This window comes from Anguilla anguilla, chromosome 5, assembly GCF_013347855.1.
Source record: "Anguilla anguilla isolate fAngAng1 chromosome 5, fAngAng1.pri, whole genome shotgun sequence".
NCBI classification, from domain to species: Eukaryota; Metazoa; Chordata; class Actinopteri; order Anguilliformes; family Anguillidae; genus Anguilla; species Anguilla anguilla.
In genome coordinates, this window is record NC_049205.1 from 8201479 (window position 1) to 8218495 (window position 17017).

The 17017-nt window shown below is 43.0% G+C and overlaps 1 protein-coding gene across 2 annotated transcripts in view; it reads right to left on the bottom strand.

Annotated features, from left to right (window-relative positions):
- Window positions 1–7034: 7034 nt before the first annotated feature.
- LOC118228451 (zeta-sarcoglycan-like) overlaps window positions 7035–17017 on the bottom strand; it is a 164573-nt gene continuing 154590 nt past the window's right edge. For both annotated transcript variants that reach the window (XM_035419974.1, XM_035419975.1), the window contains exons 7-8: window positions 16033–16156; window positions 7035–9092 (exon numbers count right to left, since the gene is read on the bottom strand). In XM_035419974.1, the coding sequence (XP_035275865.1) occupies window positions 8901–9092; window positions 16033–16156 (316 nt within the window). In that variant the 3' untranslated portion in view covers window positions 7035–8900. The remainder of the gene's footprint in view (window positions 9093–16032; window positions 16157–17017) is intronic.

The following is a 17017-nucleotide window of genomic DNA, read 5'->3' on the forward strand; positions in this document are numbered from 1 at the left end:
AACTATTTGAATAACTTGCGATGTTGGTGTTTGAGGTGCTTGGCTAAGTTAGCTGTATTGCCTACTGTTAGAGATATAAAATAATAAAAATATTAAATATACAAAAATATATAATTCACTGTCAAATCAAAATCAAACAGGCCTAGTGTTTGTAACAGTTCTAGTTTTTTTTCCATTTTCGTACCGCACTCTAGGTCTGAGTTGGCCTGCTTGAGAACGGCTAAAAACACGAAAACAATTCATAACAGGTAAAGATGGCTAGCGGCAGTGCGCCTGCCATGACAGTTCCACCAAACATAGGCCCTACCACTCTTTGAGAAACAAAAAAAGAATAATTCATGTGTATGAATACTTTGCCCTTGGTTATATAATCAAGACAACATTGTCAAAAACACGTTTGGAAACACTGTCATTGCTCATTTTAAACTGAAAGAGGAAACGCATCTAGCTAGCTAACTTAGCCAAGCACCTCAAACACCGACTTCGCGAGTTATTCAGAGTTTAAGCAGCTCATCTGTACTCTTTGCGCGGTTTGGAGAAGTGTCTCAGGTTGTAAACAGGAGCAGGGAAACGTTCGCCTGGTTGAGAGCCTCGGCGAAAAAGCATGCAGACCTCTTCCTCCGTAGTTTGGTGTGCGCTGGAACTTGGAATGTCATAACATATAGCTCGCTAACTGATTTTATGTTATGATTAGCAAATTACGTTTTAGCCAGCTAGCTTGTTAGCAAGCACATATTTGGATATTCAATGTTGAAACTGCAGATGCACGTTTATTTTAGTTGTTAATTGTAATTACAAAATGTATTGACGGACATCGCGACAAGCCTGGGTAGTTTTTATCAGCGATGAAAACAAACAGCTCGGTAGTGAACTGAACACCATTACACAGGCGATCTGACAAGCAATATAAATCTTTATTAGAACAAGTACAGCACAAACAACATGTCACAAAATAGTAACAGTAGTTCAAAACTTAATTCAGAGATATTTCACTTCGGTATAATAACATAAGTAATTTTGTGGAGCCTAACATTGTACTTACATAGCATTTGCCTCCCCTGTTGACCGTCAATGTTAACAGAATCGCTTTTCCTCACAGTTGTCAGGCTCCCTATTCATTCATTTTCGGGACAACCGAGAGGAACAGAGACGCTGTTAACGGACAGCAGATGTTGCTTCACGCTACGAAAACACAATGGAGTCGCCTCCAGAAAAGAATTTGTTATGTCGAAGTGAAACATCTCTTTAATCGGCTAACTTGATGTGGTTAGCAAGCTAGCTATTTAGCTTTCTGGTGAACCAGAGCTAACGTTATACTTACCTTCATAACCGAATATAAACTTCTCAAAAAAGAATGTATAGCCCTTGTCCAGTTTAGACCGCTTAACGTTCACTGGCAATGCTTCGACAATGCGGATAACATCGGACAGTGAACGTTGGCAGAGCTATCAGGGACTGTGAGAACACACGTCGCTGTTTAGGCTCAATTTTTCGCTGTCAGAAATGGACTTGCGTCCGTGGCAACGGTAACCGGAAACAAAGTATCCCTACATCCGGTTTTGGTCGCCATCTTGTGAAATAGGCCTATGCCCATAAAAATAAGAGGGCTACAAGAGTAACTTGCAGCATCAGGACTGCATAAGGTCTGCGCTGTTGCAAAAGTGGGATTTATTCCAAATTTATGTCCACATTTTGCTGTAATCTCTCCAGCTATGACTGATCAAATTCATACCACCAATTAAAGCTCCAGCATCATTATTATTGCTGTGCAATGTATGCCATGTGTCTAGGAGCCTCGTCGTGGAACTGGATTAATTAATTAATTAACCACTAATCAATTAGCTAATGAGATGTCTGTGTTAAACACTCCATTGTGATGTTGTGGGGAAAAAAATTTAGCATTTAACCTTCCGTGCTGAAATCACACGGGGATCGCTATTGATGACTTGCATTATAATTGCTACGGTGAGGATTATTAAATTATTAAATACATTTTTTCAGCTGGGAGTTCTCTGAAGCCCGCAAAATGAGATCATGTCTTAATGTCAGATTTACAGTTCTTTTCTATTTAGAGAACACAATCTGCCCTTTCTAGTATATTGATCTGTAAGGTGATAACTTCCATTAAATTATTTGAAATTAAATGACTTCTCAATGCTGAGAGATTTAGATACTCCCTTGACTCACAAAATAAATAACCACGGCTGTCACAGACACTGCTGCAATAGATTTAATTTCCCATTAAAAATACAAAACTGTGATGTTATAATTCTCCCACATCAGGCTGTTTTACACATGCCAGTCCTCTTGAGGAATATTCAAACATAATCACTTAATTTATTCATTTTGGCACCCAATGTGAGGCTGAACATGCCCAGCCTACTTCCCACCTTCATTTGGAATGTCCAGTTACCTGCAACCGCAGGCGTGTTTATTCACAAACCCCGCTTCCTGTTTGTGTGGACATATCCTCCAAACCACATGGTGTCACCAGCTGCTTCTTTTCACATCACAGACGCCAGCCAAGCTCGCATTGAATGGAGTTGGAGGAAGATTATTCATATATGGCTTGCCATGGTGTGCTAATATCAGAAATGCATGGCACACCTTTCTGTGATTTTATACTGAATGAATAAATAGAATTAATTAATTAATTAAATTCAACATTTTTTTTTGCAATGGTCGAAGTTGTGTTAGTATTAGTATAAGTGCATTTATATGCATGAAACTTTGCAGAAACTGTTGACTGCTGCAAGTTTCATTCAGCATATAAGAACTTAATATACCTGACTTATGCTAAACAAATATATTTTTGATAACAACCTACTAACCAATCATAAAGTTTCTGGTCCGGAAGTTAGCGACAATAGCGAAGGGCATGGAGTCTGAAAAAAAAAGCAAACTTTGATAAAATTAATCAAACTAGTTTGCCCTTATAATATCAACAATGTTGAATCAATACCTCGGCCTCGGTGTCCGGAACTCAAGGCTCCCCTCATTATCTGCACACAGAACTCCCTGTAATGGAAGATTGTACATTGGTTATACGTAAGCGTATAATCTGAATAGCATCTCAAAATTCTTTTTTTTTTAAATTACTTTTATGAAAGACAGGAGAGAGAACTTCTGGTTGTCGCTGAGGCCTCAAACTCAATCGCAGGAAATAGAATGCTGAATGTCGTAAGCAATGGGCCTTTTTTCCCCCCACCAAATTAAATTGCTATTGTCCTTGAGATAAAGCGTCTCCTTTGTAGTACGTCCCTGTGCAATTGCAATGTACTGCAGGCCCCCTCGTTTTCTCGATTGTTTAGATATTATTGTATGTATAAAGTTTCGATTTTTTTTTTTTTTGAGCACTTACTTTGGGTTTGTACCCATTTTTTTTTTATTATTATGAAACTATGACCTTGCATGCAACTGAGCATTGGCACTGACTGCTGAGTTCACTGCATTCACAGTTTATGCAGTAAAGCTTGCACTGAAGCACATGGGTATATCCGTGTATTTATAAATGTATTAACACTATGCCCCCTCTCCCGCATAATAATTTAAATACGAGGTTCAGGAGCCAATGGGCCCACATGCCTCAGGGATAGTAGAACTTCATATAGTCCAGAGCTGAACCATGATCAAATGCTTCCTTTTTGGAATGCTTTCTATTCGGAGACACTGTAAAGATGTCCATGCCATATCCTTTAATGGGCTTGTTTGTTTTTGATTTACAAAAAATATTACTGTGGAATGGATTCTGGTTATTGACGTAATACACATTTTAATTGTAATATCACTTAAACCTTGCAAGTTGTTCCGGATAAGAGCATCTGACATCAATAAATGATAGTAGTTACTGATAGATAATTTGACACTCAAACAAGAATTTATAATTTTCAGAACAATACTTTCTGAGTTATCATTCAATACAAAGCTGTTTACAGGCTGTTAATGTGACAAATTGTGGTGTGGGATGGCACGTTTATTTGGATTGGCTTTGTCCACAAATTAATACAAAATTACCATAAAACTTAGCTTGATTGATTGGGGCTCTCCAAGTGTGCTGTGTGTGCTCTTAATCCAGAAAAAAAATGCTTTCCAATTTTAGACATAAGCACATTCTATTTTTATGGGATAGTTAATTTAATATGCTACGATGCTCGTGTGCTCATTTTGAAAACGTGACTTGGACTTGGATCACTGGAAAAGGAGCACGGCTAGCCGAAACAATTACAGCCTCAAACACATGCCACTTTCTCAGGGTAATGAAATACGTACTTGGCCAAGAAAACTCCTCTGGATATTCTCCTCTCCTCTCCTCCTGATCAGTAAGCCGTACAAGACGTAATTTTTCCAGTCTTCTGAAGGGGTTATAAACACAACCGCACACACACACACACACACACAGACTGTACCACTGACCTCGTTTTTTTTTTCTGAATATAATTTCATGGTCAATGACAGTGTTTGTGCTCCCTGCATTAAAATGACAGTTACAAAAACCAAACAAAATTTGAGGCCCTATTACAGTGTTATTCCACTGCTACTACACAGTAATTACAACATTGCTAGTCTTAAATACAAAATCATCTTGATGGATTTTTTTTTTCCTGCTGATAGTTCTTATAAATAAGCATAATTAACAGTAAACATGCACTACCTTACAGGTATACCAGATAAATATCCCTTTGATAAACAGGATGCATCACTGTGATATTTATTAATATTTCAAAGCTCAAGAAATCCTCTCAGTTTTTGGAGACTGCACACCAGACCTGGGTCAAAATTGTTTTGGATTCAAATACTTTTCTGCGCTTTACTGATCTTGTCTGGCGTGTTGGAACCAATGAAATACTCTCAAACAGTGCAAACCCCGCTTTCTGGTCATATTGGCAGGCTCACTTACACCGGGCAAGATAAACGGAGCACAGAAAAGTATTTGAATCCAAAACAAATACGTATTTGACCCAGGTCTGCTGCACACCAGCTCCAGCGCAATGGAGTGCCTGCTAGCCACAGAAGCCTCGATATCATGATGACACCAGGAATAACCTATTGAGTTGCTCTACCTCTGGCCAAGGCTATGGCCAATTAAGGTTAGCCACAGAGGCACTCTGTCAACACTGCACAGTAAATTGTCCAGTGTTAATTCAACTCTAACAGTACATATGAGTCCAATAGGAGTTGGTTTAACATTGAAAATTTTACTGTGTACCACACTCAGGATTTAATTCAGTTTTTTATGACGACCATTGTCTGGGAGGCAGAAGATCGCTTACCTTACTCTTCAATGCAAAAGTTTGCTGTTGTCCTGAAAGGCAAAAATTTGTTCAAATTTTACTTACCTGCAACACTGAAAACAAGAAAAAAGCAAATATCCAGCTAACAATTAATTTTACTTTAACTAGCTAATATTGTTTTTCCACATTTGTTATTTAGGTTTTTTTTCCAATAAACATGTAGTTTATTTTAAATAAAGTACATGTTGTACTTTAACAATGTCAACACAATGTCTAAGGTACTCATCTTTCCAAAAAAAAGAACATTTTTTCTCATACAAAGTGGAAATAATGACAAGTGTTTTCACAATCAATGACAAATGTGGCATATAACTAAAATCACATAACTACAATTAGCAAAGATCCCAAATGGAAATGTCATTTGTTATAGCAGTAGTTTTTTTTTTTTTTTTTTTTTACAAAAGCTGAATATTTAGGGAACACTCCAACAGCCAAGCCTTAATTTCCTTTTTAACAAACCGTGACAATGTAATTCATCAGCTGAGCACATACCAATAAAGATTGTGACTGATGCAGCTGCATGAGGCCAACATCAGCTTGTGTCAACTTGTTTGTATCATATTTGTCTTACACAGTGCCTCACAGCTCAGGACTTATACTGTTCCCATGCGAGTGTGATATTTCACCTGCTCACATGGGAATACCAAATAGTCGAGGTATAGGTTAGCACTGGACATGGGCATGCAGAGCTTGTGATGTCACCATTATTTGAATTATACGCTTGCTTAGGAATTGTGCTTCTCCAGGGAAGTTTGAGTCTCCTCCGTGTTTCCAGTGCATTGCTTGTGTCATGTCCTGTCACCTGACTTCAGCAGGAAATGGAGATCACTTTGCTCTGCTCTCCATACGGTTCTTCAGGTTGGTACTGTAGTAGCAGATTGCATTGCTCAGTGCTAACTGCGTTATCTATCTGTTATCTATCGTTAGTATTTACAATGATCTAGCAACCCAGAACAAACCTTGGCAGAGAATAAACTGTAAAACATTGTGTGCACAGGGAAATATCTGGATGGCAGCAGTTATCTGCAGCAGTACCATGTAAGGACAAGGGCAAGTGTTTTCATAATAGCTTAAATTTCAGAAAAGGGAACTATTGTTCGAGGTAACTAGTTCATATTGTATCTCTTCAGCTCAAAACACTTAATTTGAATTAAATGTAGTATCTCAAAATCTCTTTGGCTGACTCAGTGGCGGCCTTCAATAGATCATTTAATTCAAATGTTTTGGAAGGTTAGCTCGCCACATCAGATTTGCTAGCTTCAGAGGAACATCTAACAATGTGTAAATATTATACGTTATATGAAAATAAAACCAATGAAGTGGACCTGTTCTTAACTTCAATTTCTTTTTAGGAAATCTGTATAGTACTGATTTATTCAGTATTTTCCACCATTGCAACGCTTCCTTGAATTATTATTTTTTTTTTTTTTCAAGTTTCACAATTCTGAATGTATAAGCATATGTTTCATTTCAGCTTTGGGGGAGACACACTGCTTGACCACCTAGTCCATAATTGAGGAGAAATACATCCATCCATCCATTATATATACCCGCTTATCCTGGGCAGGGTCGCGGGGAGGAGAAATTCATTCATATGAAAATATTGGGGTTGACGTGTTTGCCTGTCTCCCCCCAAACCTATATGAATGGTTAGATAAAACAAGAGAAGCAAAAGAAAAGCACAGCTTTTTTTGTAATTTTGGTAATATTGCGGTCTTACAATAATCTTACAAAGACATTGCATAGAATTATAAGAAAATATATTTTCCAATAATTTTAAAATACGTTATTTACAACAGTATGTACATAAATAATATGTCATAAACAACAGAAGTAAAGCTGAGCACAACAGCAAGTCAGAAACATATAGCTGTCGTGCATGCAGGGATTTAGTGTGAGAGCTATACTTAGTCCAAATGAGAATGCACGCTATGTGTGTCTTTCATGTGCAATTTTATTCTAACAGGAAAACAGTCTATGTACTCAGTCTGTTAAGCATACCTGCTGGAAAAAAGGGGTCAGTTCAGTTATGAAGTGATCTTGGCTGAGGTCAGGCCACTCGTCACTAATTCAGGCAGTAGGGTTTTGAACAAGGGAAATCCTCAATGAATTCCAATAGCAATAACTTCCGCTGTTACGGCAGTTCGATCGAATCGATCTCTTTCGAAATCGTCCTCTTCCAGCGAGCGCAACCCCGTTGTTTCTGTTGCCAGCCAAATGGGTGAAAATCACTAGGGGGTAGTGCAAAACCTCAACCTTGGAACACCGGTGGGCAGATGTCACCATAGCCCAAATCAGGTCACGTGGCCCAAATCAGACTGGAACACGTGTGTGCTGTCGCACGTTTCTGGTGGGAGGCCCGCTCTTGGAGAGCGCGTTGTGGTTGCAGTGAAACAGCACCATGCGTTTAATCACTCGCTCTTCCTCGTTAACGATGTCCCCAGGGACACCGCGCGGTCCTGCCTGACACACTTTCTGAATCACTGTTGACAAAGCAAAATATTCACCTTCCTTCGACTGGATAAAATACCAATTTTATTGTGTCTAACAGAGTTAACAAATTATATGCTTCATTAATTTCTTTTTTTATTGAGGTTGGAAGTTATGCAAGGAAAATCGTGTATGAATCTTAGAAGTGGATTTGGTTGCCACCTGTTGGAACTGAAAACAAAAGAAAATACTGCCTGTTCTTGGGATCAACAGAATAATTTTTAGTAGTCCCCCAGAAATAACTTCAAAGGTATTTTTTTTACACAATATTTAACATATTAATTGTAGAAAAAGACTGATTGGGAATACTTTGACCCCTCAAAGCAAACACATAAAAATATACATGACTGTGGTAACTAAATATTATAAAGTACCGTTGAGCATTCTCAGATACAGAATCTTTAAAAACCTGTATATTTTTAAACTTTTTTATCATTTATTTGGATTTTTATATACATGGCATAAGTTGTGCTTTTTAGTAAAACAGTAAAGAAATGCATACTGTAGAAGAATCACGTGGATTTCATTCAGAGGGAAGAGAAAGGGGGAATTTGTGAGGAAAAAAAAATCGGTCCTTATGCAGAGAGACAGAAAGAGAGAGAGAGAGATAGTGAAGTCAGTATTCGTGAAACCAACGATGAGAGTGGTATATGCCGTAAATGATGTGCTTCACCGACATTAGCAAAGGCACCTGTGTTTATTTTTTTGTTTAGTTCCTTTTCTCGTAGACAGTTCATACGGGAACCTCCGGACATTCCGTGTGCACACCTCTCCGCTCCCCTGGTTTGTGTAGCCCCACCCCCGCCTGCTCGCTCCCCCACCCTCCACCAAAGCATCTCTGTTTCCAAGTCTGTTTACAAAAATAAAAAAGAGGCTCTGTTTTTGCTCCTGTACGGTCCGGAAGGAAGAGGGAACAGGCCCTGGTAGCGTTTCTGCGATTCCTGATTTTCGACTGGAGGGGAGGGGTCGAAGGGGTGTGGTTTGCGGGGTGGGGGGGGCGGAGAAAGGGCAATCGAGGGAGGGGTTAAAAGGGACAGGAGGCAAGGGGGCGGGGCCAGGAAGGTTGTGAGGACAGTACTGTACCAAAGGCTTTTCTGGTGGAGGACATGGAGACCGCCTTCAGCTCCACATACAGACGTTGCTGGTGGACTGGCAGGTGGACCCCGTCCCGGCGGGGGACAGGTACAGCTTCCCGCTCGGGCACACGCACAGCTCAAAGACAGTCAGTTTCGGGTACGTCGGCCCCAGCGGCGTCGCCGGTGTGCCATGCGGGATGTTCCCCAGTCGGATTGTGTTCGCGTTCAAAAATATCTGCGAAAAGAGGACAGAGAGGAAGGGGGGAAAGAGGAATGATTTAAATCTTATTTAACCTCCATCTTGTCAACTTTCAGCCGTAATTCCCCCGCCCACCGCACAGTGTACAATGTCCAGGTATGAGAGAAAAAAAACAAAAGAACAACTCTACTTTGGCTCCTTAAGAACCATGCTAGTTGCCATGACTACCTCCGCTTTGGGCAAGCATGGGTTACCTGAAACAGTGATTCCCGGCGGTTGTGTGTGTGTGTGTGTGTGTGTGGGGGGGGGGGGGGGGCAGGGGCCGGGGGGCCTAGATACAAAACATTGAATATGAAAGCTGACACATAAAAATGAAATCAGGAGCTTTCAACGACACATCCTTTATGCCCATATCCATTTGAATTCATGGTACCGGCTGGTAGGGAAAATATATGTGTGTGTGGTGGGGTGGGGTTGGGGGGGGGGGGTGGCAGCAGATACAAAACATTGAATATGAAAGCTGACACATAAAAATGAATTCAGTCGGTGTTTAACGGCACATCATTTTTTTTTTTTTGCCCAAATCCATTTGAATTCTCGGGTGCCGACCGGTGGAGGAGAAATCCATTACGGAAAGCCCTCCCGGAGCTAGCCGAGGCTAGCACACCCATTGATCAGCGGCGTGGATTCGGGCGAAGCCATTATAATTGTTCATATGATATGCAGCCCTTGCACTGGCCCGTTGTGAAGTGGAAATACCCCGGCACCTCAACCCGCCATTTTTATTTTTCACGGTTCAACAGCTTGGGGGAAAATGGATTGCGCGCAAAATAACCACAACGGCTATTATTGAGAGTTTTCGTTGGAGTATACACCGTTTATCAGGTATCTCTCACACACACACACACACACACACGCACGCGCACACACATACCCACACACGTACTGTACAACTGCATGGTGTGACCCAGAAAAAAAAGAACAAACATTATACATTTTTGAATAAATACATATATTTATTTACACCAGAATATTTAAGACAGGGTAGGGATTGAAGATGAACTTGATTTGATAAAAGCCATGTTTTTTTTTTTTTTTTTTTTTTTTCTTAAAGTGCATCCATTTCTGCTAGCTTTGCGGTTCCGAAGCCGCGAATTAATCTCATCAAGGGGGGCCTGCACATTATTCATGTTCCATCTCGGGGATAAAGAGAGATAAGAAATGGGGGAGAACGGGAGGGCGACGTGCTGACAGGAGGGAACCAATTAACGTAAGTAATGCTATCTTCTTACCTGACAGGGCATATCTCCACAAACACAGCGCGCGCGCACGCGAGCAGCAGACACAACCCTGGCAGCGGAATAAATCATAAGCGACGCCCGCTGTAACACTCACGGCCTTTTCTTTTCCTTTGACGAGGGCTGAAGGGGCTGCGTCTACTTTTCGGTCGTGCTTCAGGCCCAGAGCCACTCAACCCGGCCCCCCCACCCCCCCCCCAATCGGCCCCCGAACACCTCCCCCCCTCCCCCCTCCCCCCCCAACCCAAAATCCTCGAATGAGGACTTTGATTAAGAATGTCCTTACAATTGCTCTGGTGTGTGAAATTAGCAAAACATTACTAACAGAGTACGCACGCTAAGTCATTTTTTTTTTTACCGAAGCTTAAAGTTGGATTAGACTTTGTGTTTTTTTTTTTTTTGTTGTTGTCGTTGTATTTCCCACTTGAGCACAGAGGCACCATGGGTGTGTTTTTCACTCGGGCCCTTCAGGAGAAAGAGCTCCGCGGGACAGCGCTCACTTTCACGGGCGTCGGTGAGAGGCCTGCGTTTCCGTGCCGCTGAACCCCAGGACGTTCACCCGAACGCCGGAGCACCAGCAGAGGCAGCTGCTGCATTAACGCCGTACGCACAACAGGGTCAAGCCCCGCCTCGGAGATACGGAGCACGCAACCGTTCGGTTAGCGCCTAGCCGCGACGCGTCGCGCAGGAAGAAGAGAGTCATGACCTCTCGCTTACCGCGCCTAACCGTATATATATATACACATCTGCAGGGTTCTCCAATTCCGCCGTCTTCGGGCGCCGAGAGATCGGGCCGCAGGGATGCCTCGCCCGCCTCCTTGTTTTGTTTTGGTTGGGGGAGCGGTGGGGGAGCACAACAAGGCTCAGAGCACAAAGGAGCTGAGACACCTCCCAAATGAAACTGTCTCCCGGCATTAGCCTCTGTCACCGCGCGGCGGCCCGGCTGATGCCTTCAGACCGCGTTCCGCAGCCCCGCTCCCCTGAACGAGTGGGACTTGTAATTACGGTCGGTCAAAACATTTTTCACGGATGATTTCTCCCGACGCACCCGGAAGAGGAGGAGGAGGTGGGAGGAGGAGGAGGAGGAGGTGGGAGGTGGAGGAGGACACGAGGCGGAGGTGGTGGTGGTGGTGGTGGAATAGGAGCAGGGTCGTAGGTCCCTCACCATGGGAATAAGTTTTAATGTTAGGTTTTTAATTGGAGCAGATGGAGCAGGTTGCGTCTGCCACTTTGTGTTTGTAACCCAGAGTGGCAGAATATCATCACTCTCACTGTCTTTTTTTTTTTCCTTTTTTGGAGGGGAGGGTTGCACTTCATATGCAGCTTTTGCAGGTAGACTGCAGCCCCCCTGAGGCACTCTAATGCAAGGCACCGTGGGTGTCCTGTGCCACGGCTGGCTCTGTCATCGTCTGGATTCGACTCTGGATCACGGGGCAGAGCTTAGTACGTTTCCTTGGGCTGCATTACGGACCAAAGGCATTGCCTTCGCCCTTATTACAGTACAAATGCAATATTAGTTTGCATGATATGAGAATGAGTCAAGGTTAAACTAACAAAAATACAATTTCCTGTTTAGTTTAGTTTGCTGAAGCCGCAGTCTTCCCTAAAGCACTGCAATTTCTCTCCTCCGCTGCAATAAAGCAAAAAAAAAAAAAAAAAAGTGCTCTGGAGGAAATGAAATTATACAATGTCAACTTGCACTCAGGTCCCCCAAACTTCCAGGCAGAGAAAAGTCAAAGTACAGCTCTCAGTCAAATCTCCATCTCTTTGCGTAGGAGGGAAGGTAGTGATGGGGCACTTCTTCTGAATTGTGTACTTGCCATTATGTAGAGGAGTTTGTATGATGTAGCCAATGCCTTCTTTCAGCCAACATGTTTTAGCCTCCAGTGATCTGGCAGAAATAAGTTTTTTAAAAACTTAAAGTATGTTTCCACTTACCCAGAGTAGTATCTGTCCATCCAGGTAGTTTCGCTGAAGTGTGACAAGTTTCCTAGATACACCGCAGCTCAAACCGATAAAATAGACCTCGCAGGTCCATCTTCCTGCGGCCTCAAAGCGACAAAAATTTAAATTTCAAAAAAATTCAGCAGCAAGGCCTCTTTCCGAATGTAATCCTGGGTTTACTCACAAATATCCAGAGAGCTCAATTTGTGCACAGTTTCATTAAGAACTACTACTTCTACTGGATGTACAGGTGCTACTCAGAGTAAGTGAAAACATACCTCATTTTCATTTTTGGGTGAACTGCCCCTTTAAGTATTTACTTTTTTGACATAATGCAAGTGTCTTGGATGACAAAAATATGTTTCAGTGAAAATATTCTCAAAAATATTTTTTATTTCATGTTATTGTCTGTCCCTTGCAGTGTAGGTTTCAGTATAGGAGAATATATGGTTCTTACCCCAGAGACTAATGTTTCCTACAGGGGTGAAATGAATTCCTGGGTCTTAGGAGGATATAATGGCTTTTTGGGCAAATTTATTTTATAAATCACAGTAGGCCCTACTGATGAACTGAATCTTTATGACTGAGGATTTTTACAGATACACATCCAGACATCCTATGGAATCACCAGATAACGTTAATTCTGGATTTCTTCTAGAAGCATCTCTCTTGTTCTCTCAGCTCAGATTCATAATCATCAAGTGTAGTAATATTCTCCTGAATAGGAGGCCACACATGGACAGCCACCTTGCTTTTTTTAATTAAGCCAGCCAAACGCAAGTCTGGAGCTTGTTCAATCAAACAGCTGTCGTATTTTGTCTGCAAAACATTCATTTAGCTGATTCATTGACATTTTCATGAAAATACCAGAGTACAAACATAATTAGCGCACTCATTTTCACGCATGACTGATGAGTTATGGTACGGAAACAAAATGCATTAATGTGATGTTAAGATGATTTCATTCTTGGAGAACACCAACAGGGCACTCTCAATCCAGTCTGGTTATGTTAAAAGCGGTGCACATTGAGTTTAAGTGTGGTGAACTCACAGCATATCGAGTGTCATTACATATGGTTATACGTAACCTGTTCCAGGTATGTTTCCCCCAAAACATACATAACTTTCTGTGCTCTCTCACAATATATCTCCTATAATCTCATCCTATTGAACTGACTCTCAATGCCAGCTGCACTTTTCATGGAACTGAGAAAAAAATTAATGGTAGAGATTAAAGGTTAAACTTTGAGGGCTTTCAAAGGTGCTGCATAAAAGAAATCCATCAAAATCGAATGGCCTGTAGGGCTGAGTGTGTGAGTGTGTGAGTGGTGCGTGTGCCCTGCGATGGATTGGCGACCTGTCCAGGGTGTATTGCTTGCCTCTTTCCCAGTGCACGCTGGGATAGGCACCAGCTGGATGTAAAAGAAGGTGGTCTTAACTGTTAAGTCTATAGGAGCTACGTCCGATGTTGAGTTCAATACACCCGTTGCGCCATCTAAAAAATATGATCAGGCGCAGTTAAGTCCCACGTAGACATCCACATCCAATGTTGCTAGGCAGTGCACGTTGCTAGGCTACAATACGACTACTACTTGATATGTTGACATTAATCATATCCCTGGCCTAAAGTATTGTGAAAAGCAACCATCGGCATGAAATCTCAGTGCCGTTAGGGACTGCAGTGCAGGAGACAGAGCAGCAGTTCGGTCAGCGACTTGCTCTAATTGAGGCGAGAGCTCAGCGAATTAATTCAAACACCTCAACCCAGCTGAAACGAAAGCGTTCAGTCGGCTCGCTAGCCCCGTATATATCGAGGATTCGTCTGGTCTCCTGATATTCTCTCGCGTCTGAAAAGCTCGCAATCTGTTGTGCGAGCTGTAAACGAGACACGCCATATTCAGAGGTAGTTGTTTTTCAAGATCGTTGCCTATGAGAATAGTCCGAAAGTTTCAGCAGTAGGCATAGAATTTACAACAACAAAAACAACAACAACAACAATCGTTGCAAAGAGAATAATACCTCAATATCGGTACTTGAATATAAAGAGTTTATATCACACAAGAGAATAAAATTCACCTCTCCTACTTATATGGGAAGACACTCTTCCAGAAGAAATAACTCTGGTTTGCATATGATTTGGATTTTAAGTAGCAGGTCCCATCATGCCGCGGATTCAGTGTTTAAATCTACTTTTAAAAAGAAAACAAACCTGACAACATCGATTTTCATTTCCCCAGTCCCTAACACCTTTATTCATTTTTCCTTTACTAGGAAAAGCAAAAGAAAACCTTTCAGATCAAAATCTCTTCTTTTTTTATGAGCGACGCCTAACGTAGCTTTCTTCCTGTTCACAGCCCATGATTGGAGGACCTCTCACGACTTCACTTCCTGCTTTTCTGGGGCTGCCGTCGTCCCAAGAGAGGAACCAGACGTGAGAAAAACTACAATGAGCAACACCACCAACGCTTACGCCTTGTTATTCTCACATAATTACAACCCGGAAGTGACGTATGTCGTCAACAGGAAGACGAATGGACAGATTGCGAGGAGGTGGGGTAGGGGCGATGAAGGCCTTAGCCAGCACTTCTGTTAAGATAAGCCCTGTGCTGATAAAACTCAAACATGAGGAGGTGGGAGAAAGAAAGAAAAAAAAAACACTCACATTTCATGGTATATACTTCATTTTCGCTGTGACAATTCCCTGTCAAATGGCGCCATAACTTTGTGTCAAATCTGGTGTTAATTGACGGGGCTTTGTCTGCTCTGAAGGCAGACTCCAGCTATCTCTGATGCTCCGAGCGCAAAACTCTCTTCTTCTTTTTTCCCTCCCTCCCTCCCTCTTTTTTTTTTGTGTCGCCGAGTGACAGACACAATGATGTATTGCTCAAACCGCTTGGAAGTTAATTAAATACCCTCTCCAGTTACTGAAGGCCCCGGCTGGTCCTGGAGCGCGGAAGCTACACGGCTACACGCTCACAAATTTGAGCCGAGGGAGAATCAATGTCACACGACAACCTTGAGCGCTAACCGCCCCCGACGCGCCGCGGCTGCTCAGAAACACTTCATTTTCGCCCCGGCCCGCTCCCCACTTGATTTAACGGACCCGGTGAGGGTGAGGCGCCCCCCCGTTTTCAAACCCGTTGCACTCCTCAAACGCGGCCTCGCGGAGGGCGATGAGTCGACGCCACAAACTGCCTACCCTTCCCCTGCCCGCATCACTACTTTTGGCAGCCAACGCACCCCCGACATTAGAGGAGGGTGTTCGTACTGTCAGGATTCGTATGTGAAGTAGGGCAGAAGACTGTATTGCAATGTATCTTAGAGCCAAAGTTATAAACTGGACCCTCTGTTAACTTGACAACCGGCGGACTAGCTGACAAAACAGGCTGGTCGGCTGGCGAACACCGGGTTGGACCAGCCAAAAAGTGTCGAAAACACAGCTTGGTGAAGCGGGTTGACCAGCTGAGAAGGCAGTTTTCTGATTTTCGGCTTCTCCGTGGACATAAAAAGGTGAGTCACAGGTAGACCGAGGGAACGTGATGTGGAACGCCGCGCCCCTGTAAGGTACGACGAGCGAGCCCCGGGGGAGCAGGCGCGCAGCGGAAGGGCAGCGGCTCCGAGCTTCGCCCCCCGCCCACGCCTCCTTCAGTTACGCAAAGTCAGCGGGAAAAAAAAGGAGGACAAGGTTACCGTGATTGATGCGCCGTTTAGCCGCTAATCAGCGGCGGGCTCACCTCTCCCTCCGTGGACTGCAGCAGCAGGTCTTTTCGGCAGGTGGTTCTGAGGTCCCCCACGTCCGCGCTGATCTCCACCCCCTTGGGGGCCTCCATCACCAGGGTCCTGGTCGGGGACTCCAGCCTGCAAGGGCGAGCGGCATCATTGGGGTGAGCAGACGGAACAGGATGTTAAGGATGGAATTCTGGGAATGGACTGCGAAGCGTTAACTCTCCATTTTGGGCAGCGCAGGTCCCTGGGACCGACAGGAGAAGAGATGGGAGGAGCTTTGTGTGTACGCTGCATCCACAGTGCTGAAAGTTGAGGAAAATCATTTTAGGGTCGGCCATTTGAATTATGTTTATAGCGCCTTTAGTGTAATATAGGACATATTGTAAAATGGAATGCGCTAATTGAATGCACCTGTGCTTGTCAAGGACATCATTATTAATTGACCTTTTTGCCATCACTACCCAACAGACAGACACACACACACAGACAGACAAGCACAATTAACTAACAGGCTCTCCACTGCCACACAAGGATCCCCACTCTTGCCTAGAATATTATCTAAGCTGAATTGTACAGTTATTTTAATTAATAAGCCTCTGTAATAAGTCAAAAACCTTTTAATTGGCTCTTAGCAATGTGACCAATGATTGGGATGTCCCCACCCAAAATGGCCTTCCCCCTCCCTTGCTCACCCACAAATACACACAAAACAAGGAGGGGCATGGACATCGATCCCGGAGGAGACCCCCCCCCCCCCCCAATTTGGGAAGACATCACATGGTAATATGGTATCATCATGTTGCATTGGGTGGTACTGCTAGTACTCCCTCCCCCCCCACCAAAAGAAAATCCAAAGAAAAATTCCCTGTTTGCTGTCACCCTAAAGTTGAAAAGTTGAAATGAAATCAATGTCTTTGGGGAGGGGGTTAATTGAACAGGTGATCCGTCATATATTGCATATTGTATGACCTTTCCATAATTTAAAATAAAGTC